The sequence below is a fragment of the Vipera ursinii genome (assembly GCF_947247035.1).
Source record: "Vipera ursinii genome assembly, chromosome: 3".
Classification (NCBI taxonomy): domain Eukaryota; kingdom Metazoa; phylum Chordata; class Lepidosauria; order Squamata; family Viperidae; genus Vipera; species Vipera ursinii.
Window position 1 is genome coordinate 143887912 of NC_139516.1, and position 22378 is coordinate 143910289.

Below are 22378 nucleotides of genomic sequence, written 5' to 3' on the forward strand. Positions count from 1 at the left end.
ACCACTATGGGAAGGTGGGAAGGTAAAGCGTTCTGTGCGCCTTTGGCATCTAGTCATGCCGGCCACATGACCACGGAGACATCCTCGGACAAGCGCTGGCTCTTCGGCTTTGAAACGGAGATGAACACCGGCCCCTAGAGTCGGAAACGACTAGCACGCATGTGCGGGGGAACCTTTACCTTTACTTTTTAAGAGAAAAAGCAGGTGTCGCAGACTTGCATTCTGTCTGAGATTCAATATTTTGCAACAGTATGACTGACGGGAAGGTGAAAAAAAGCTCTCAGGTGTACTGATTAGTTCTAAATTGTGTGATTTGTCATACCTTTTCTGTTAAATGCCCTTGGCATCAAACCAATTGTCTCTACTTCAGGTACTTCATCTTCTTCTGCATTGGAAACGTTGGGTGGGACAGCTCTTCGCCCACTCAAAGCAGCAGGAGTTTTCTTACTCTCAGTGACCGTTGGTTTTGACATTGTAGCTATCTCACTGTTGCCTCCCCTACATAAAGGATGCAAAGAGGAAAAAAAGTTAATGCAAACAAGCCATCTCTACATTAAACTGATCGTGCTATCACAGGAAACAAAAGAGTAGAAAAAGAGATGCAAGCTAATGTCACAAAAATACTCCAAAAATTTTCTCTTACATTGATATATGACTAAAAAAAACCCTGAGAAAACAACCTTGTCAATTTTCTAGTAATATCCAGAACACTCGGGGATTCAATTTTTTTTTTAAAAAAGCATGCAACTTTAAAAAAAATCAACTAAGTATGCTATCTCTTTGGTCTTACATAAACTAGCAGAAAAAAATGAACACGAAACTCATTGGATTTCACAATTCTTGGGTCAATTATGGTATGTATATTGAGGCTTCCTGAAAATGCTTTCAACAATTTATTACAGCCTGCTCGTAAAATATTTCCTCTGAGATCAACTGTTCTCAAGCACCAGTTCAAGCAATCACGCAAAATATTTTTACAGTAATTAACAGCACTTTGAAATTCAACCATTAGAATAAATATACCTTGTCTTAGAAGTTGTGTGTCTTGTTTCTCCTCAGTTTCACAAATAGAGCAAACTCTGGCCAAATATAGGCTTTGAGCAAATGCTATATATGGTCTCTTCCAGCCCCACCACTCCCTTTCTCCAACCCCTCCCTTCATGCCTGCAACATGACAGTCATCATAAAAGAAGAGGAGACTTTTAAAGGCTCGCTCTGCTCCACTTCTCTCTTTTTAAAAAAAATTATTAAAAGTTTCAACAGCAATAATAAGAAATGATACAAACTAAAATAGAACAGAGGAATAAGAGAAAAATGTAAATGTGCAATAAGAAAAAGTGTAGAAGAAAGCAGGAAAATGAGAAACATATAAAGAAGTGACTTCTGATACTCTTCACAGCAGTTATAAGTACAATTATATTTTAAACTTTCTAAAGTTACACCATGCGTCTCTTCTTTCTACAATCTATCCTGTCCAAGCATAAAACCATACATCATAAGTTCATTTTTTAAAAAAAATTTACACAAAAAAATCTATAAGAAATTTCCAACCACCGATAAATATAGATATTGTCCTTTCTGTAATTGAAGAAATTAGTTTGTCTTCTCAGCAAGTCCTGTCAATTTTATCAACCATTCCTCTGGGGTACACGGTGCTGAATCTTTCCATCTTTGTGCATTTAATAATCTTGCCACAGTAGAGTAATGATATATTGAAATATATATGGCTTTTTTTCTATCTGTTTATTCATCAATCCTAACTGAAAAAGTTCTGGATTCAATTGAATATTAATCTTCTCCACTTCTCATATTAGCTTTCCTCCATCTGATTCTCATTTGAGAAGCAAATTAATACTAATCCTTTGAAGGGTTATATAGAGACTGGAGGATGGAAAATATAACTACACTGGAATATAACTGTAAACTACAATGAACAATAGGTTTTCTGAGCCTTTAGAACAGTCTGTATATCTACACTGGATGTGCAACATATATATCATAAAATAATCCCAAAACAAGATTATGAAAATACCAAGGTGTTTTTAACTCAAGTCAGAACTGGATTCAGAGAAAGAGTTCAAAGCCGTTGGCAACTACAGATATAAGACAGGTGATGGGATCTGAAATATTTATTCCAAATAGCTCTTGTAAATTCAACTAAACCTCTCTTTTAATCATTTGAATGCAAAAGTCATATAGTACAGTAGTTGCATTTAAAGATGTATTTTACATGCAAATTCTTTAGACCTCCCACTGTTTTGGCAGATGACAAAGATGGTGGCTAGATCATTACATACAACAGTCTTTTAGTTTTGCCTAGTGCTTCTTTGATTTTTTTTTTTGGGGGGGGGTGTCACATACAGATTTTAAAAATCTAGGATTTTAAATATCTGGTGACCAATGCCTTCTACCATGGTAGGAAGTTGAGAGAAAATACTATAATACAGCTATGTCTAAATCTTCCCAGTTCACAGACAAGAAGATTGGAAAATAAAGGTCAATAGAGTCTATTTCCTTTTTTATTATTATTTTATTTTCTCTCTCCTCATATTGACTACAGCAACAACACAGTCAACTAATTCTCCAAAGTACTCAGCACCAGACATTTGGAGCCATTCAACTGTATAATATCCTGCACAGTTTTTCTAAAGAGCAAGATCATAATGGCTCACTGGAAAAATAACAAGGAAGGAGCCATTTTAACTCTAGGGGTAGACTATTCCAAAGGAGGGAAGCCAATATGAAGAAGTCTCCCCTTTGGAGTCCCTGATGTTGACATTCTTTAGGGACAGAGACTACAACAGGTCAGAAATGGTCAGCTTTAGTAGCTTCACCAGTTCACAGTTTCATGAAATGATATATTTACAATTACCTTGATTGATATTGGCTGTAATAACAGATTTTTGCAAGTCTGTCTGTGCTGTATCTCCTCTTATAGTTCAGTGAATTAGGAAGGTGTCTATATGAGTGATTTTCTGAACATTATTTGGATGTTCTGAACTTTAAATAACTTTGGATCCTATCTTCTTCCTTACTCTGTACAGAAGACAAATGAAGAGTGTCCAGATCATTTGATTCTATTGCAGGTCCATCATCTTCTCAAAAACCTGAAAACTGGTGACATAGAGTAGCTGTCTCCAATAATGGCTTCTTGAGGATAGGCAGGCATTGTCCTTGTCAAGGCAGGAAGACCACCTTCTCTCAAAGATGCCCTAATCACTACCTTTATTCAGCCTTCTGTTATGTCCCTGACAGCTTTTATCAACCAACCAAACCTCATGTGGCAAAGTTGTTGCTGCAGAGAATGTTTATTCCTTTCCTTAGGATTTGCAGGTTTGAACCTCTCCAAGATATAGCCTCAGCCGATTTTACTAGACTAATCCAGCTAACATCTAGCTCCAAATGTGTATGAGGGATTTTGTCTTCCATATTCTGTCAGTTCTCCAAGTTGTCTGTAACCGACCACATTTGTTTAGGCTGCAAGAGTTCAGATCACCATAAGTGATAAGCAATCCATAAAAGTATCGTTGCCTTGCTACTTATACCATCATAGAAAAGACTCAAATCTGAGCGCTTTCATATATTAACTCTTTGTTGTACATTAGAATAATTCCAAATTTACTGTTTACTATCCACAAAATAAATGTGCAGCCAAATAGTAATGAAAGATGTTATTTTTGTTTTGTTTACAGTGGGGGACGGTAAGTCTCCTTAGTGTTCAATATAACTCTTAAAAAGTGCCCAGAATCCCTTTGATCAATTAATTGACTGCAGATGTCAAGATTATGTATTTCTTGTGAGAAGAGGCTAGCATATATTTGGTGAAAAACAATATAATAAATCCATTTCTATGCTTTTAAATAGGAAGGAATCAACAGACATGCATATTCATCTCATTTGAGGAATCAAAGCAAAGAATCCTCACAGTGAATACCAACCAGTTCAAATGGATTATATGACATTAATAAAAGAAATCTAAAAATCACAGCTCCATTGCAACTATAGGGGAAATCTGAATTAGTCAACATTAGATAATTAAATGGTGTGGCACCACAACAAAAGTCATTAGCAAATTGCCTTTTTCTGATGATATGTTACAATTACATATCTCATTTTTTGGTTCACTGCCTTCACCACAAACTGTTTTCCTACACTTGTAATAACACTTAATGAGATTAATTCTGTCCTTACAGAAGAAATACTGTTGTCAAGATGAATATTAAATCCCATTGTGTGGTTTGACTGTGATGGTAAGATATTTATCTTCCTTCCCACATGTTTTTAAATGAATCCCCAGTTTCAACTTATGGAAACATTTGAAGAAAGAAAAGAGTGTTGTGGGGAAGGAAGGGTTTTCCATACAATTATGTCATCAAATCTAAGAATCACATTACAAGTATATTTTCATTTCCACAGTGTTTCAAGAAAGGTAGTAATTAATTGAAGATCTCAGAATATTAATTATGAACTTCTTGATTGGTCTCATACCCCGCTATTGTTAGCATCAGAAATGTGATAAACTTAATTCTAAAACTTACTACTAATAAATCTCCAGGTTGACTGTTGACCTACTGAACATTGAAACCTAGCAAGGATTATGCTATAGGTCAGACAAACAGGCGGAGAATCAAGGAAAGATAAGTATAAAAGGGTGTGGATTGTGGATTTGGAGAAAACTAAAGGATCATACAAGAAAAAAGCAAACACGATCACAAGGGAGTAGCATAATAAATCACTCTTTTCTATCTCTTTCCCCATTTCTCCAAGTAAATCTACAAAACAAATTCCAGCAAAAACTAAACAAAGCAGTGAAGCCTTCGGGAGGCAGAATTTGTCAAAGGAGTAGTAGATTTTACTTTCAGAAATACAGCCCGGCAATTTTGCTGCTAGGATAGAGCATGATTAATTAAAATGCTCAAATAACTAAAATCTCTTCTTATGTTATCAGATAAGCTTAAATTTTCCAGATGCAGTTTTTGACTGTTTCAGTTTTATCATACTTGATTTGTAATTGTTTTTCTGGTAATATTTAACTAGTGCCCCAGGTAGGGATTTCAAGCCCAGTTTAGTATGTGACAGTAGAACAGCATCATCCAGATATAACAAAGCACACTTTCCTTTTTGCTAGATATGGGCAGTGGCCATCAGCCTAAAGTAATGTAGTCTCCAGTTCATTAGCACAAATATTAAATACTGTAGAATTTACATTACTTACAGAATTTAACCTTATCAACAAAATAGAATATTCCAATAATTTTAAGAGTTACGAAGCTGCTTTGAGTGTTCTCTTTCTGATTTATTTAAAGCTACAAGAAAAAAAATACTGGAATCAAATGCCATGGTTACTTCCAACAATGGTTATTATAGAAATAAATTTGATTTATGCTATTATATTCAAAGATATGCTATTGACTGAGATGCAGAAGGGCATAAATAAGATATATAATGAAAGATTCAGGATTGCTTTTTTCTCTATTTTCCTGCAGTTGCATAATTGTCTCAGATAAAGGGAGGTGAACTTTTACCAGGTCCTTTATCCCAATCATTGGCTTCCAAAAAACTAGAACTACAAGCAACATTGGGAAATGTTACATGATTTCACATATTTGCCAAAACACATTATCTTGACATCAGCACAATTCAGTATAACACAACCACATTAGAAATCCAAAGCAAGAACTAACAGAAAACTCCTCTTGCAGGGAAATCAATATGACACAGAATGAACTTGAGGAAGTGAAGAAATAGGATGGAGTTATACACTATGTACTTTTCTGGGTTTTAACAAAATATATTGTGTTATGGTACGCTTGGCCCTCAAACTTACAATTACAATTGGGACCAGTCTTTCCATTGGTAAGTAAAGCGGTGAAGTTTTACAATCTTTTTTAATTTTACAATCTTTTTTAGTTTGTTAAGAAAACCTCTTGTCAATGGAATCCTCCATTTGTTAAGCAAATCCAATTTCCCCCATTAACTAGAAAGGCCACAAATGGCAACCACATGAACCTTGGACACGGCAGCCATCATAAATACATGCCAGTTGCCAAGCGCCCAAATTTTGATCATCACTGATTATCCTGGGAATGCTGTCATGGTTGTAAGTGTGAGAACCAGTGATAAATCAGTCTTATCAGTGCCACTGTAACTTCAAACAGTTTCTACAGAAATGGTTGTAAGTCAAGGATTACCTGTAGTTAATTAATCAGACTTTACAATGCAAGTACATTATGTATCGAACAAAGCTGCTTGTAATTTACTGAATGAAAAATGGTTACATAAGATCTGGCATAGATGCTTTGTGAGTTTAACCATAAGTTTATGTCTTGTTGGGAAACCCATAGTCTTGAAAGGCAGCTAAGAAATATTTTAAATAAATCAATTCAACAATTCAAGCCATTTTACCTCTTTAAGCACAGGTGAGATATACAGAAATGTCAGAATGCTTCATTAATTCACATACTGTACTAACCTCATTTAACAACTTGCATGTTTAGTTTCTAACTGTGGCAGAAGCCCTTTTTTGCAATGGAAGGAAAAGGAGGAGAGGAGAGAATACAAAAACAACTCAGCGAAGATTGAGCATATTCAAATGTTGAATATTGAAAAAGAATATTCTGGAGACGGACAAAGAGAAGGGGTGCCACATGGGGAGGATACTGTGGGGTGGAAAGGAACATTTTTGAAGATGGCTGTCTGTTGACACTCTGAACAGGAGTCTTCCCTAAGTAACATTTTGCTACAGGCCCTCTGTAACAGAATGCAACTCTTAAGCACTGTCTGCCATCCTGTCACTTGACAATACAGACGTACAGTTCTGACAAGCAGAGGCTGAGAAGATAACAGCAAACCTCTCACAGAGACAGAAAATTTCTCAAAGGAAAGGAAGCTGAAGTGCTGGCAGGAAGAGAATATTTATTTAAAACTTAGGAAAAGGGAGAGAAGGGAATAGATGGCTGACAAGCAATGTTAGCTTAGGCAGCTTTGAAGGTGTTGAAGGCTTATTCGCTTCCGGGTGGCCTGGAAGAAGTGTCCCAGGGCGGATCAAAGACCATGAAGAGATGGAGAGGGAGATGGATATCCATGTCAAGGGATCATCTTTTAGAGGAAAATTGAAGAAGACAACATCTTGCAAGCCTGGGAGATTACCATCCAAGCCCAATTAAAATCCTTGCTTAACTTCAAATAAAAAAAGATGGGGATTAAATTTAGTTTTCTGCTAGATAGGTATGTAGCTAGTTTTATAATTAGAACCATATTATAAGTAGAGAAATAGTTATTTCTGAAATGCTCGAACAAACGCACATAAATTACTGCTCACTTATCACAAAAGGAAGGCAGGGGGGAGAAACCAGCAGATATGGCTACTCAAATGCCTTATCTTAAGCATTGTTGAAAGAAATGCTACTTATCTTGCACAGATTACTAAATTAAAGGGAAAAGATTCATAAGAAAGTTTTTGTATGCTGACATAATCTTCGAATATCCCACACTGATGTCCTTGCTTGGCTGGCTTGGAAACCTTCAAACAACCTCAACTATATCGAAGTCTGGCACTCCACAAGCAATTCCATCAACACACACATTGACCTACAACCTACAAACCCCTGACAATTCAAATCAACTACAAAACCAACCACCGACCATCAACTAACCCACGCAACCACCCAACCAGCACTTCACCTCCCAATGACCCTCACTTAACATGACCTCCCATCACAAGACCCTTCACACGACCTTCACCTGATGTGACCCACATCTGACCCATCATAAGATCCATCACTAGACCCATTACAAGACTGTCATCTGATGTGACCCTCCCATCACAAGACCTACTGACCACATGAAGCCCTTATAAGCAGAACACCAACACTGACATTCCCTAAATTCCACTGAAGATGTTACCTAGCCTGGTAATGAAACATTTGGAAACCAACCCACAAGTTTGGAGAACGAACCTCCAGCCTCATCCTACACCTGAGCTACAGATATTCACCACTATCGCAGCCTCAGCTTGGTTAGAGCTGCCTAACCTAGCCTGAAATGGGCTGGTGGTCTTAGGTCTCCATTTTCTATGCTTTTTCATTCCTGTTGACTGCGAAATCACAAATGCCATGTGCTTTACCTCTAAACTCTCTTTCTGAATGGCATTATGAAAGAAGGAAGAAGTGTGTATTTTAATTACTTCAGCTTAATGGGCCTGAACAGGCATAAGCAAGCAGATGCCCTCCATATACGTATGTTTTGAATGATAATTCTCATAATCGTCCTCAGAACTGCAATCCAAACCATGTGGAAGGAGCAGCTTGCCTAGCCATGGGCCAGATGTCTTCAAATCGAATCTAACTTGATTTTGACAGATGCAGTGCGGAAAAGGGCAATTTCACAGTTTGCCTCTTTTTTACAGGACAGGGTGCTTGTTCCAAGAATCCACACCGTCCTCCTTGAAAACCCTTGATGTTCATGTGTAGATGCACCTCTGGAGTCTGGATGCTTTGCCTCCAGCTGAGAATGTAAGACAGCCAGAAGATTCATCTCCACAAACTGAGTAAGTATAGCAAAGATCTGGGAGTCAGTTATGACCCTCAAAAGACTTGAAATCTTTTCTTTGAAATACGGCGTTGCTTGGTTTTATACTATCCTACCTCCGCTGCTGGAGTTTATGTGATAGTTTTCCTCCTAATTGAATTTTAGCAGTAGTGAAAAGCTGACTAAAAGCTGATGCTCTTGTATCAAATATTTGCATTTAGGATTTATTCAGTCTACTTCAGAGAGCTCACTGCTGCCAGCCAGAATGCAAGGAGGAAACTCAAGCATGCGATGAAGAAGAATCCAGTCTATTTTCCTCTGAATATTTAAGGTGTGATTGGACTATGGTGTCACTTCTTATAAAAATAGGAAATAAAAGTTCTCAGTAAAGGAGTGCCTGTTTTCCTTACAAAAAGTCCCAAATTCAACTATAGCCCAAACCACGGGTCTGCAAACTTGCCCCTTTTATGACTTGTGGACTTCAATTCCAGAATTCCTCAGCCAGGGCTGGCTGAGAAATTGTGGGAGTTGAAGTCCACAAGTCATAAAAGCGCCAAGTTTGAAGACCCCTGACCTAAACTGTAGAGAAACTGAATTCCGTCCATAGAAAACATTGAGTCAGATGAACTATTGGTCTAATTATCCCATTATTATTTTATTATTATTATTATTGGGTGGTCACATGTGCATACCAGAAAGAGTTAAGGAAGAGCCCTGTAGTCTGCAAGATGTCTACCATACGTTTAAAACTTTCTTATTAAAAATTTTTTAAAGGAATATATATTAGATAACTAATTAATGGTGTGTGTGTGTGTGTGTGTGTGTGTTTGTGTGTGTGTGTGTGTGTTATCTCTGGTAACCCTTAATGGACTTTTCCTGAGATAACTAGGCTTTATGGATTCGTTAGAGATAAGAAATGGGATATGGGAAGAAAATATCATTTGCTGGATTTTAAGAGAAGGTAATAAAGTGGTAGAATTGTTTATATTTATTGTGATGAAAGGGAAAGTTATTTCTTTATATATTTGTTTTAGTTTTCTTTATAATACTATATTATTTTTTCTATTCTTTCTATTTTTGCTTCTCTGCACCTTCTTTTTTCTTTTCCTTTTAAGTTTGTGTTAGTTTTTATTGTTGTAATTGTATTTTTAATAGGAAATGGTTAATTGATCCTGCATATTTTAGAAAGTGCAGATAATTGCAATCTGCTCCAAATAGATTTTTTTTCCCTGGGGGAAAAAAGCAAAGATACCCAAGATATTTCTAGCACTATATATCAAAAATGAAGTTTATTCCACTTTTCCCCTTATTTTTTATAAGAATATGGAAGGGGGGAAAGTGAAAAAATGCATGACAGTTATAAAATGAAGTCATGACTGTTAAGGAATTTATTTGTGCAGAGGTCTCCTTGTGCTACCAAAGAGTTGCACAGACAAGGAAGGGTACTGAGAGTAGTAAAAAGTCACACACAGGAGTACACTGAGTTCTAAAAGTAAAAAGTATTTTACTTTGAGGTGGTGTAAGAACACCACCTCAAAGTAAAATACTTTGACGCGGTGGCTCAGTGGGTTAGGACGCTGAGCTTGTCGATCGGAAGGTCAGCAGTTTGGCGGGTCGAATCCCGAGTGCCGCGTAACAGAGTGGAGCGCCTGTTACTCGTCCCAGCTTCTACCAACCTAGCAGTTCGAAAGCACGTAAAAAAATGCAAGTAGAAAAATAGGGACCACTACGGTGGGAAGGTAACAGAGTTCCGTGAGCCTTTGGCGTCTAGTCATGCCAGCCACATGACCACGGAGACGTCCTCGGACAAGTGCTGGCTCTTCGGCTTTGAAACGGAGATGAGCACCGGCCCCTAGAGTCGGAAACGACTAGCACGCATGTGCGGGGGAACCTTTACCTTTACCTTTTTAAGAACAAAAATGCACAGTCAAAAAATAAACAGTCCAGATCATAAACAATAGCAACAGTCCAAGCTACAAAGTCTTCTTACCGGTCCAGAGGTCAAATACACAGTTCAGGTTTACAACAGTAGTAAACTAACAGCAGAGCAAAAACAGTAATAGTAGAGATCAGTGAATTCAGAGAGAGAGAGAAGCTACATTCCTAGCTTCCTCTTATGGTCATGAGAACACTTACACACCCATTGGCCAATTAACATCTTAAAGCCATAGCATTATGGTTAATATATTTTCAACCCAACATTGTAGGCTAACACCATATGCCTAACATTCTCCCCTTTGGGTAGAATAATATATAACTCTTACAATCTTATGCACATTCTTTCACAATTAGCATTGTGTTTCACAGCACTTTGTACCTTTGTAAAATGGTCTGCAATATTTACATCAGATGGGCAATACTCTAGCTGTATTAATTTATCTTTGACACATTGTCTGACATTTAAATAACGAAGATCAGTATGTTTAGATCTTGTTCTTACTGCAGCATTATTAACCATCTTTATCGCAGCTTGATTGTCCTCATACACAATAAATGGATCATTTACATTTAAACCCATATCTAACAATAATTGTTTGTACACTAGCAGTTCTGTACATAACACTGATAAACATGAAAATTCAGCCTCCATTGTAGACAAGCTTATGTGTTTTTGGACTTAAAGTAGTTGCCCTCAGACTGGGTGCAAACACCTCGTCATAATCCTCAGTAGTTTGGGCAAAACCTTGTGCAACCAAACGTGCCTTATGGGTTATAGTTCCATCTACACCCTTCTTTATTTTATATATCCATTTGCAACCTATAGCTTGCTCACCAGGTGGCAGTTTTGCTTTCACATAAACCTTAAGATCCTGCAAAGACTTCAACTCCCTGTTCATTGCAGCTTTCCATGATGCCTGTTCCTTTTCAGGATACATCCTGATCTCATCATAGTTAGAAGGCTCTACATTAACTTGACATATACTAGTTTCATAGCGATCAGGTGGATGTCTGATACGCGTTGAACGCCAAGGAATTACAGGGCTTTGAATTTCTGACTCCTCTCCTTCCTCTGATTCATCTATTATCTCCCCTATCTCCTCTTCATCTTTTATATTTACAGAAGATGTATTATCATTACTAGTTACATTATCAGAGGAGTCCTCAAACACTAGAGGATCAGTATTAACGGTTTCTTGCTCTAACCTATCCCAACCAACGTGCTCAAGGAATTTTGCATTAGAACTGTTATATACATTAGTTGTGCCCTGTTCCCAGAAACGATAGGATCTATGGTTAGCTTCGTAACCTACAAAGTATAATTGCCTAGCCCTATGTTGGCCTTTACTCCTGAGTTGTGCAGGAATGTGGACCCAAGCTGGGGTGCCAAACGTGTGCAGGTAATCAAGGTTTGGTCTTCTACCATGCCATATTGTATATGGTATTTTACCAGTAGAAGTATTAACAACTATATTCAGAACATGGTTTGCACATTTTGCTGCCTCCCCCCACAGTCTATCTGTTAAGCCAGAATCTTGTAACATGGTTCTCATCATGGCTTGTAACGTTTGCCCACGTCTCTCAACAAATGCATTATGTTGAGGCCTATAAGGGGCTGAACGTTTATGCTCAATACCAGCAGATTCTAACATGTCAACAAAACGCTTGTTTGTAAATTCAGTACCATTATCAGTAATTATGCACTGAACCTTTCTCTTTGTTTTTCTCTCCACAAACTTCAGCCAGTTTGCAAATTGTTGGAAAGTGTCTGCCTTTGACTTAAGCAGATAACAAAATCCATAACGGGAGTAGTGGTCCAATATACTTAAAATATAACATGACCCTCCTAAACTTGGTTTCATGGGTCCAATTAAATCAGCAAACACAACTTCCAAAGGTACAGTTGTTTTGAAGCTGTTTATCCTGTTTGCAGGAGTTGCCTTACTCTTTTCCTGATTACAGGCATTGCAATTCAAATACTTACTACATGGCTTCAGTTTAATTCCGTCTACTAACTCAACTGTTTTACGTAGTGAGTTAAAGTTCACATGCCCTAACCGCCTATGCAATAAATGTATACATTCATCATGTGGCTTCTTGTTCTCACATATCGAGTTAGCTTTAACTGTACTAACCTGGTTACTTGTGAGAATGAATAAACCATTTTTCAAATTAGCAGTTACACAGGTTCCATTCCTCTCAATAGTGCATTGCTCCCCTCTGAATGTTACCACAAACCCAACTTTAACCAATTCCCTTACAGATAACAGGTTGAATCTTAGTTTAGGTATATATAACATAGGTAACTGTTCATCAATGCATGGACAATAGGAATTACCTTCACCAGAGGCCTTCATCCTCCAACCGTTTGCCAGTGAAACATATTGGTTGCTGTTTTTCATATTAATAAACCTCTTTTTCTCTTTAGTAATGCATTGTGAAGCCCCACTATCAACAACCCACAATTCATTGTTTCTGGATGTTGGTTCACCAGAAATAGCCAAACCAATGCCCTTCTTAGCCTTCCCACTGCTATTTACATTCTGCTTTCTACCCTTTCTACAGAATTTGGCTATATGCCCTCTAGCCCCACAAGAAAAACATTTCTTGACGTTGTAAGCAGTGGTAAATTGCTGCTCCTCTTGTGGCTGTGTCTCTCTCAGCTGGTCTCTGTCACGCCTCCTTCTGGACTCTTCCAGCAGTCTCCCAGTAATGTTAGTCAATGTCAGTTCCTCTCTGGTCAGGACTTCCAAAGAAGAAACATACTCATCATAACTCTCATCCAAAGATGACAGAATAATGTAGACCTGATGCAACTCTGAAAAAATCAGCTCCTTTTCATGAAGCTCTTGAAAAGTTGCCTTCATGTAATTTAAATGGGTCAGCATATCTCCATTCTTCTGCAGACGAGCCCTAAACAGCTTACGTGTAAGGTGTATATGTGCACCCACACTGTCTCGAACATAAAGCCTTCGCAAAATGCCCCAACACCTAGCAGCAGACTCCTCACCACGAATATGGACAAGCTGCTGGTCATTCAGTGTTAGTCCAATAATGCAAAGAGCTTTCTCATTGCTACGTTTAAAGTCATCTAACTTCTTTGCATCCTCTTCATCATCTGGATCCCAAGCAGTAGTATCTGGTGGGTTATTTACAACAGTCCATAGTCCTTCCTTGCGCAAAAGCAAGCAGCATTTCGTGGACCAGGAAACATAGTTTGTCCCATCCAACCGGGTTATCCAGGAAATGCCTGACAACAGTTCTTGTGCCATTTTACACCAAAATAGCTAACACAAACTCAGCTAGGAATACTGTGTGTACTAACTCTCAGTACAGGCCTGGGCCCATAACCAGTGTTAAGGAATTTATTTGTGCAGAGGTCTCCTTGTGCTACCAAAGAGTTGCACAGACAAGGAAGGGTACTGAGAGTAGTAAAAAGTCATACACAGGAGTACACTGAGTTCTAAAAACAAAAAGTAGTTTACTTTTGAGGTGGTGTAAGAACAAAAATGCACAGTCAAAAAATAAACAGTCCAGATCATAAACAATAGCAACAGTCCAAGCTACAAAGTCTTCTTACCGGTCCAGAGGTCAAATACACAGTTCAGGTTTACAACAGTAGTAAACTAACAGCAGAGCAAAAACAGTAATAGTAGAGATCAGTGAATTCAGAGAGAGAGAGAAGCTATGTTCCTAGCTTCCTCTTATGGTCATGAGAACACTTACACACCCATTGGCCAATTAACATCTTAAAGCCATAGCATTATGGTTAATATATTTTCAACCCAACATTGTAGGCTAACACCATATGCCTAACAATGACATCGGCTCTTGTAAAATTCTGTGAATCAGAAAGTTATGCGGAATTAAAGTTTAATTTGAAACTCTGTTCAGCCCATTTTCTAGTTCTGTAATAGAATTAGTTTTTTTTTCAGACTCTGCCAAAATATCTTTGTGCATCTCAAAATTGCAACGCCCATTGGAAAACAAAGACCATTCAGATAATTAAGAAAAGATTAGATAATTGGTTGAAAAGGGCTAAATGCTTCCCCTGTCCAGTTGTGTCCAACTCTAAGGGGCAGTTGCTCATCTCTGTTTCTTAGTGGAGACAGCCAGTGTTATCCGAAGATGCTTTCATGGTCATGTGGCTGGCATGACTATACACCGACATGTACAAATTGCCATTACATTCCCACCGAAGTTATCTATTTGCACGCTTTTAAACTGCTAGGTTGGTAACAGCTGGGACAAGAATGAGACCTCACCCCATCATGGGGTACTGGGTCTTGAACTGCCAACCTTCCTGTACTCCATGATAAAATTTGAGTATTAAAGCCTAAGATGATATATAAGCTTAGAACCTCAGATAAAACATAACTGAGACAATATGATTCTGTATTTGCCACAACACAACTATGCACGCAACAGTCTCAAATATCAAAAATTCCCATTGATTCAAAAATTGCCTATGTATGATGTGACATCTGGCTTTCAGTCATTAACTCAGCAAAATGAACTATCTGCACAAGCAAACCTATCTTCTTCACCTTTACAAGCCAATTAAGATTTCTGAATTTTATAGATGAAAGTAGCTGATGTAATCTTTCCGAATTCCATAAGGAGGGGTGCAAAGGAAGATATCAATATGAAGAAGAACACTGATCCCAATTTAATGATCTTAGATGCGAGAATCTGAGGCTTGCCATAATGAAGATATAAAGAGAAAAGTTCTGGAATACAGGTAGTCCTTGACTTATGACCACAATTGAACCCAAAATTTCTGTTGCTAAGTGAGACATTTGTTAAGTGAGTTTTGCCCCATTTTTTACGATTTCTCTTACCACAGTAGTTACATAAATCACTGCGGTTGCTAATTTAACATGGTTGTTAAGTTGATCTGGTTTTCCCCATTAATTTTGCTTGTCAGATGGTCATAAAAGGTGATCACATGACCCCGGGACACTGCAACAGCATAAATATGAGTCAATTGCCAAGTATCTGAATTTTGATCATATGACCATGGGGATGCCAAACAGGTGTATGTGTAAATAACTTTTTTCAGTCACATAACCTTGAACATTCACTAAATGAACTGTTGTAAGTTGAAGATTACCTGTACTTATGTAATCAGGTATGATGCCAGTTGAGACATTTGTATGGATGGAGTAAATTCTAAAATATATTTACCATTAATTCCAGAATCCCTGCATGAAGACATGCTATGTTAAGCCGTTCCATAAGAGCTCCCTGTTAGGGAATGCTAGGCCATCATCAAAGAAAGGATTTGAGCAGCATCTGTGTTATTTCTATGCAATTTTAGATGAAATATATATTTTACAGGCAAATAAAAATGCATGCTGTTATTATCATAGGTCCTTGTAATGAATAGAAAAAACAAATATAGACATAGCTGAATATCTTCTGTGGTTGAGGGTAGAAAGCAGGGAGAACAGACACATGCTGTGTTATTTTATAAAACCCACATTTTCAACATTCAGGAAATCCATTTATCTCATAGGGCAGACATGTCAAACACAAGGCCCGGGGGCCAGATCCGGCCCGCGAAGTGGTTTCATGTGGCCCGCGAAGCCATCCTGGAAACAGTGAGGGATCAGCCCCCACTGCCTTGGCCCTGGCCCAGAGACCCTCCTTCTGCCAGAGACCCTCAGATCTGTCCCACTCCTGCCCAGGCCCCCATAGGCACCCTTGATGCGAATGATGTAGAGCTGGCCATGCCCACCCAGTAGGCCATATGCACTCTAGCCATGCTCACCCAGTAGGCCACGCCCACCCTGGCCATACCCACCCGGCCCCCTGAGGGCAACCGCAATGCTGATACGGCCCTCAATGAAATTGAGTTTGACACCCCTGTCATAGGGAGAGCTACCTCTTATGTTTTTTACACGTTGGCATGTTCTGACGACTAATTTGACCTCTCTGCATCTTGCAAAGTATGAAGAAATTTACAAAACATGTTAGTGAAATCTCAAATTCTATAAAATTAGTGCATACACCTGCCTAAAAAGCAAAAGCTCTATCCACAATTAAAAAAGCTTCTCTGTTATTTTGTGGAGGCAAATGTGAATACAATAATCATTTGGTTCCTAGATCTTGCCAAAAAAGAATTAATTTCAAACCCATTAAAACAAAGTGATGCAAGTCATTTTCTACCATAATTAAAAAGGCCATGTATTGCCAAAAAAGGAAATTAATCTACCTGTTCCCTCCTCTAGGCACAATGCATACCATGTTTTCCCCCAAATAAGACCTATCCCGATAATAAGCCCTAGCTTGATTTTTACACATGCACCCAATACTCCAAAAATAAGCCCTAGTTTTGTGGCAAGGTGCACACATAAAAAATCAAGCTAGGGAAGGAGTGTGGAGCTGCCCCACGCACCCACTTACCTTAGGACTTCCACAGCCAGGCGTCCCACGCACCCACGCCTGTCACGCTGCTGCCCAAGTTCTTCTTGTGGCTGCATGCCATGTGGCGCATTGTGCCGCTGCCGCCAGTCACAGCAGGAGGCCACGAGGCTCATTGCACCAATTGTGCCACTCGGCACGACGTACCACGCGCGTTCCCCACCCCATGTTTTTCAGTTAAAGCTTGGGGATATGTTTGCACAGAAGTTTGCAAAAAAAAATAAATCTGAGCAATACCTATGATGGAAAAACCTATGCAAGGGAAGATTAATTATAAACAAAAGCACTGAAATCCTCCAAAGTTTAGGCTGCCTTGCCATCATTGATTTAAAAGCCACAGTTGAGCTGTAAAAGCAAAATGCTAGCACATCAGCAGGTTTGGAAGAAAGCAATGCTTCTTCCAGCAACTCTGATGTGGTTGTATATTGCTTCTGAATTGTTTGGGAAGTGGGGGAGATAAAGAAGAGACAAGTTGCAGGAACAAGATGCTGAAATTTGGGGGTGGGGGAATAGTGGCTGCCTCAAGCTTAGGAGCCAGAAAATAGAATGACGCAAGAATTCATTCCAGTGGGAGAATTGATAGATAATACCAAAGAAAGTACAGATTCCGAAAATAGAAGTGTCTGGAGCCAAACCCAAAATAGTACAACATGAAAAGATGCTCAAACCTTTTTACAGGTGCTCCTCGACTTACAGCCACTATTAGAACCAGAATTTCTGTTGCTAAGCAAGACAGTTGTTAAGTGATGACTTTTTTTGCCTGGTTATTAAGCAAATGACTGCAGTTATTACATGAATCGTGAAGGTTGTTAAGCTAATCTGGCTTCCCTGATTGCCTGGGGATGAGGCATTGTGCACATTATTGTGGCTTAGCATAAAATAATAATAATAATAATAATAATAATAACAACAACAACAATAATAACAATAATAAATCACAGTATTTAAAAAGTAGACTCGGGTACATCTAAAACGTAGAACAAAGTTCGCACTCAAACTAGATTTAAAAAATACTTCACTGGAGATTGTTCTTTTGTCTGTAGGCTGATCAATAAGGAGAACGTCCTTCTTAGTTCAATAAACATGGCCCAATTCTTCAAGAAAAATGAAAAACTTTTATTTGTCTTCTGCTACATCAATCACCATTTCAGTCAGAATTAGGCCTTAATTTGATGTTAGTTTTGATATAAACTCAGTATCTGAGTGAGGATTAGTGGACTCCCTCTTCCATTAATAGGCTAGAGCAGTGGTACTCAGCCTTTTCTTAACCATTGGACCCCTTATATGGTCATGGCCACCAAGACGTCACTCAAGATTTATATCATAACATTTCTTCAAGCCTTTGTGGACCATCTGTGATGACATCATGAACCCCCCCGTGGTCCACGGAACACAGGTTGAAAACCACTGGGCTTGAGGATGCTTACACAAAATGCACATCCAAACTTAAGTACATTAAACCTTAATTTTACCAAAAAGTTCTGTGAGTTCACACAGCTTGTTTCTCTCTCTCTCTTTCTCTCTCTCTCTCTGTGTAAAATATCTGCCTCCATTATTTTTCTAAATAACTCAAGATGGCAAACATGCCTATTACTTCTTCCACCTCTTATTTTCCCCACAACATCATGTGAGGCCCAAAGTCACCCAGTCAATTTTTATGAAGCCAAAATATGATTGCCTATCATATTCAGCTATAAATTAGGAGAATATAACTAAGGTGGTCAGGCTAGCTGCTCTTTTAAAATTACCTATAATTCCAATTATTCAAAGTATGAGCTGCACAAATCCAGATGACCATTAGAGGGCAACAAAGAGATAAAGGAAATGTTAGTTGACTGGATCAAGATACCCAACAGGTTTTTTTTAACATTGCCTCATGCTGAAAGCCTCTACCTTTCCAGACACATTTCATAAATAAGTGTGGTGTTGCATATGGCACCTCTTTATGCAATCTCTTTGCACCAATGAGCCTTTTTGATCACTGTGTAGCACAAGATAAAGGAAAGAGGTCTTCACAGGCTGTCACTGAGCCTGTCTCTCACGTGGTCTGTGGTTAGTCAGATACAGAGTGAGTCTCTGTATTTAAGAGATCAAGGGAATTTCCTGTCTTTCTCTCTCTCTCCAGGATGAAATTTAAATAAAACTGAGGCTTTCCCATCTTATATATTTCTAGAAAAGCTTACTTTTTAAATTTCAAATATAATAAATGCCTGCAGGGTGAGCTGTCTATATATTTAAATCAGCAAATTATGAACATTTTCTTTTTATCACCATGTTCTGTAACCAGCATTCTTTTACCACTCTGCGTATGTGCAGGAGTGCTTCTTATAACAGGGGCTGCTGCTGAATGAATATTTCTAACAAGTGCTACTGGTATTAAGAAAAGCCAGGCAATGTCTTTATCAGATTATTTTCTGTGCACTTGCAAACATTCAAGAGACACTGCAGAAAAATCAGCAAACTGGAAAGAATTGTCTTCAGATTTCAAACCATCAGTGGCCCGTTCTTACACAAACAGAATGCAAAGCCATGTGCTGCTTGAAAAATAAATGTACCCCAGAGTAGGGAAATGCAGAATTATGGTCCCCCAAACAACTATGATTTGAACCACAGGCAGCATACTGAGGCTTTTTGTTTCCCATAGCAACATTATGGCTCAGCATATGGCTGAGTTATGGAACCGATGAGAGCTAGCCTCCTGCATCCTTTGGTTTGACTTCTTAACACAGATAGTTTAGCATGAATGCTTGCACACACTCACCTTTCATGCCTGAGAAAGGAGGACGGGGATGCGCAAAGTGCCTTTCCTCCAGATTAGGAGGGGGTAGAAGTACACAGGGTTTTCCCTCTGGCCTCATTAAAGCGCTCTCCCTTAGCTTCCCTGCCTCTCCCACCAAGCATTGCTGTCAATGGGAGAAGCAGTTCCCAATTTTCCCCTTGGTGTGGTGTGGAGTGGGGAAGGCAGAATGTGGGCCTCAGCCACCTTTCAAGTCGAGGGACGGGTCACTGTACTTATTTGCTGACTGGCATGCAGCCCTGTGGCCTTGGGTTTTTATTTATTGTTGGCAATGATTAGCTCAATTTCACTACTTGCAGAAAGTGGTGGCAGAATCAGTACGGCTCGTGTAGAGAACTTTTTAACAGTAGGAAAAAGAAATTCAGCTTAAACTGGGGAAGGAAGAGCTGGTTGTTTTATAACCTATCAGCCATTGAGAGGCCTAAGATCACCTCAGCACCTAATTTGGAGCCTTTTTAAACTGTAGCTTTTCTCTCCCCACCCCCTCCTTCTACTAGAGAGCTATAACTAAAGGTGGGTTCCACCCAGTGCTTTTTTTTGTAAAAGAAAGTGCCGGAACTCACACATCTCATACAAACCACCTTGCCTACCCTACAAGGTTCCATCCAAAAAAGGTGCCGGAACTCCGTTCTGAGCGGTCTATGAGAAAAAAAAGCCCTGGTTTCCACCTATTATACTGAGTTGTGGTTTGTTTAGCTCTGGCTGATTGAACAAATCACATTATGGCTTAGAATGATGGTTGAATCCAGTCAATAGATATTTCTGTGTTACCTTGAAAGGTAGCATCTTCTGCTCTCCCAACATGAATGAGCGTTGAAGGTGTTGTAGCAAGCTGAATTCCCTTGCTTCTTTCTCATACAAGAGGGGGGAAAATGGAAGAGAGAAGGAAGAATAAAACACCCAAAATATGTTCTCTCATGAAGACCAAAATGGAAAAAAAAAACCTGTTTAGTTTTTTTCTGGGTTTGTTTTGTCTGAATAATCAAGCATATCCTTGGAAAATAATTAGGCTTGCATGCTCCTTCAAAGAACTCCAGGAGGGAAATGAAGACATAGGATTTATTTATTTATTTAGGCTAAGTTTAAACTATTCTTAAACTGGAAAGAAATCCAGCTGATACTGAGAACACAAAGATCTGGAGTGTGTTCAAACTGGCACAGAAAGCATGTGTGGAAGCGCTTTAGATCCTGAACCATTTTTTTCCCTTCTTTCTGCTTTGTGTAGCATTTTATCTTAGAAAGAATTCTGGAGAACACAAACTTGCACACAATTGTGTGATCTTTAAACCTTGATTTAAAGCTAAAAGGGAGTTTTCTAATTATTAGCACAGGTTTATTTGCATGTTGTATAACCTTTTTTTTCTTCCATTCAATCATGACTGATTTTCTGAAACTGCCTAGACAAATCCCTGCAGTTTTCTTGTCAAGGTTTTTCACAAATGGCTTGCCATTATCTCCTTCCTAGGGTTGAGAGAAAGTGACTGGCTCAAGGGTACCCAGCTGGTTTCATACCCAAGGTGGGACTAGAACTCAAGCTTCCTGGTTTCTAGCCTGATGCCTTAACCACTACACCAAACTGGTTCTCATATGACCTTCATAAGGTAAAGGTAAAGGTTCCCCCGCACATGCGTCCTAGTCGTTTCTGACTCTAGGGGCCGGTGCTCATCTCCGTTTCAAAGCCGAAGAGCCAGCGCTTGTCTGAGGACGTCTCTGTGGTCATGTGGCTGGCATGACTAGACGCCAAAGGCGCATGGAACGCTGTTACCTTCCCACTGTAGTGGTCCCTATTTTTCTACTTGCATTTTTACGTGCTTTCGAACTGCTAGGTTGGCAGAAGCTGGGACGAGTAACAGGCGCTCACTCTGTTTTTTTTTAATTGAAAAGTTTTAACATACATTTTATCTTTAACAATCCCCCCTCCCCCCTCCCCCTCCCCTACCCATCGCTCCCTACCCCTCCCCCCTCCCCCTCCCCCGACTTCCCAGAGCTAAGTACAAGGTATAAAAACAAAAAAACAGTCATGAACATCCATATGTTAACAACCATAAACTCTAAAATCTATCACTCTCTAGCTCATATAGGATAACTACAAACACTATTAATATTAAATATAAAAAAAGAAAAAAGAAAAAAGAAAGGAAGACTTATTCAAATGCTACATGAAACTTTTTAGTCCCATATTTGTTCTGGATATACTCAATCCATTTTCTCCACTCCATAATATAACGTTCTTGCGAGTGATCTTTCAAATAAGCCGAGATCTTTGCCATCTCTGCCAGGTCAGAAACCTTTAAAGTCCATTCTTCTATAGTCGGCAGTTCCTCCTTCTTCCAATATTGACCTATTAAGAGTCTTGCTGCTGTAATTAAGTTCAACATCAACTTAGTGTCCACAACCGTAGCATCTGTGATTATACCCAACAAAAAAAGTTGCGGACAAAACTTTATCCTTTGCTTGAAAATCTTCTGCATGTTCCACCAAATTTTTATCCAAAAGGCCTTAACCTTTTTACAAGTCCACCATATGTGAAAATATGTTGCATCTTCATCGCCACACCTCCAGCATTTGGGCTGATAATTCGGATACATACTTGCAAGCTTTTTAGGATCTAAATGCCATCTATAAAACATTTTATAAAAGTTCTCTCTTAAGTTTTGAGCTTGTGTAAATTTAACATTCCTCACCCAA

The 22378-nt window shown here is 38.8% G+C and overlaps 1 protein-coding gene across 3 annotated transcripts in view; it reads right to left on the reverse strand.

Moving 5' to 3' along the window:
- F13A1 (coagulation factor XIII A chain) overlaps window positions 1–1079 on the reverse strand; it is a 564207-nt gene extending 563128 nt beyond the window's left edge. For all 3 annotated transcript variants that reach the window (XR_014492156.1, XM_083359938.1, XM_083359937.1), the window contains exons 1-2: window positions 1024–1079; window positions 323–498 (exon numbers count right to left, since the gene is read on the reverse strand). Coding sequence is in view for 2 of the 3 variants with exons in the window: in XM_083359938.1 (XP_083216064.1) it covers window positions 323–473 (151 nt within the window). In the remaining variant the exon portion in view is untranslated. The remainder of the gene's footprint in view (window positions 1–322; window positions 499–1023) is intronic.
- Window positions 1080–22378: the final 21299 nt, after the last annotated feature.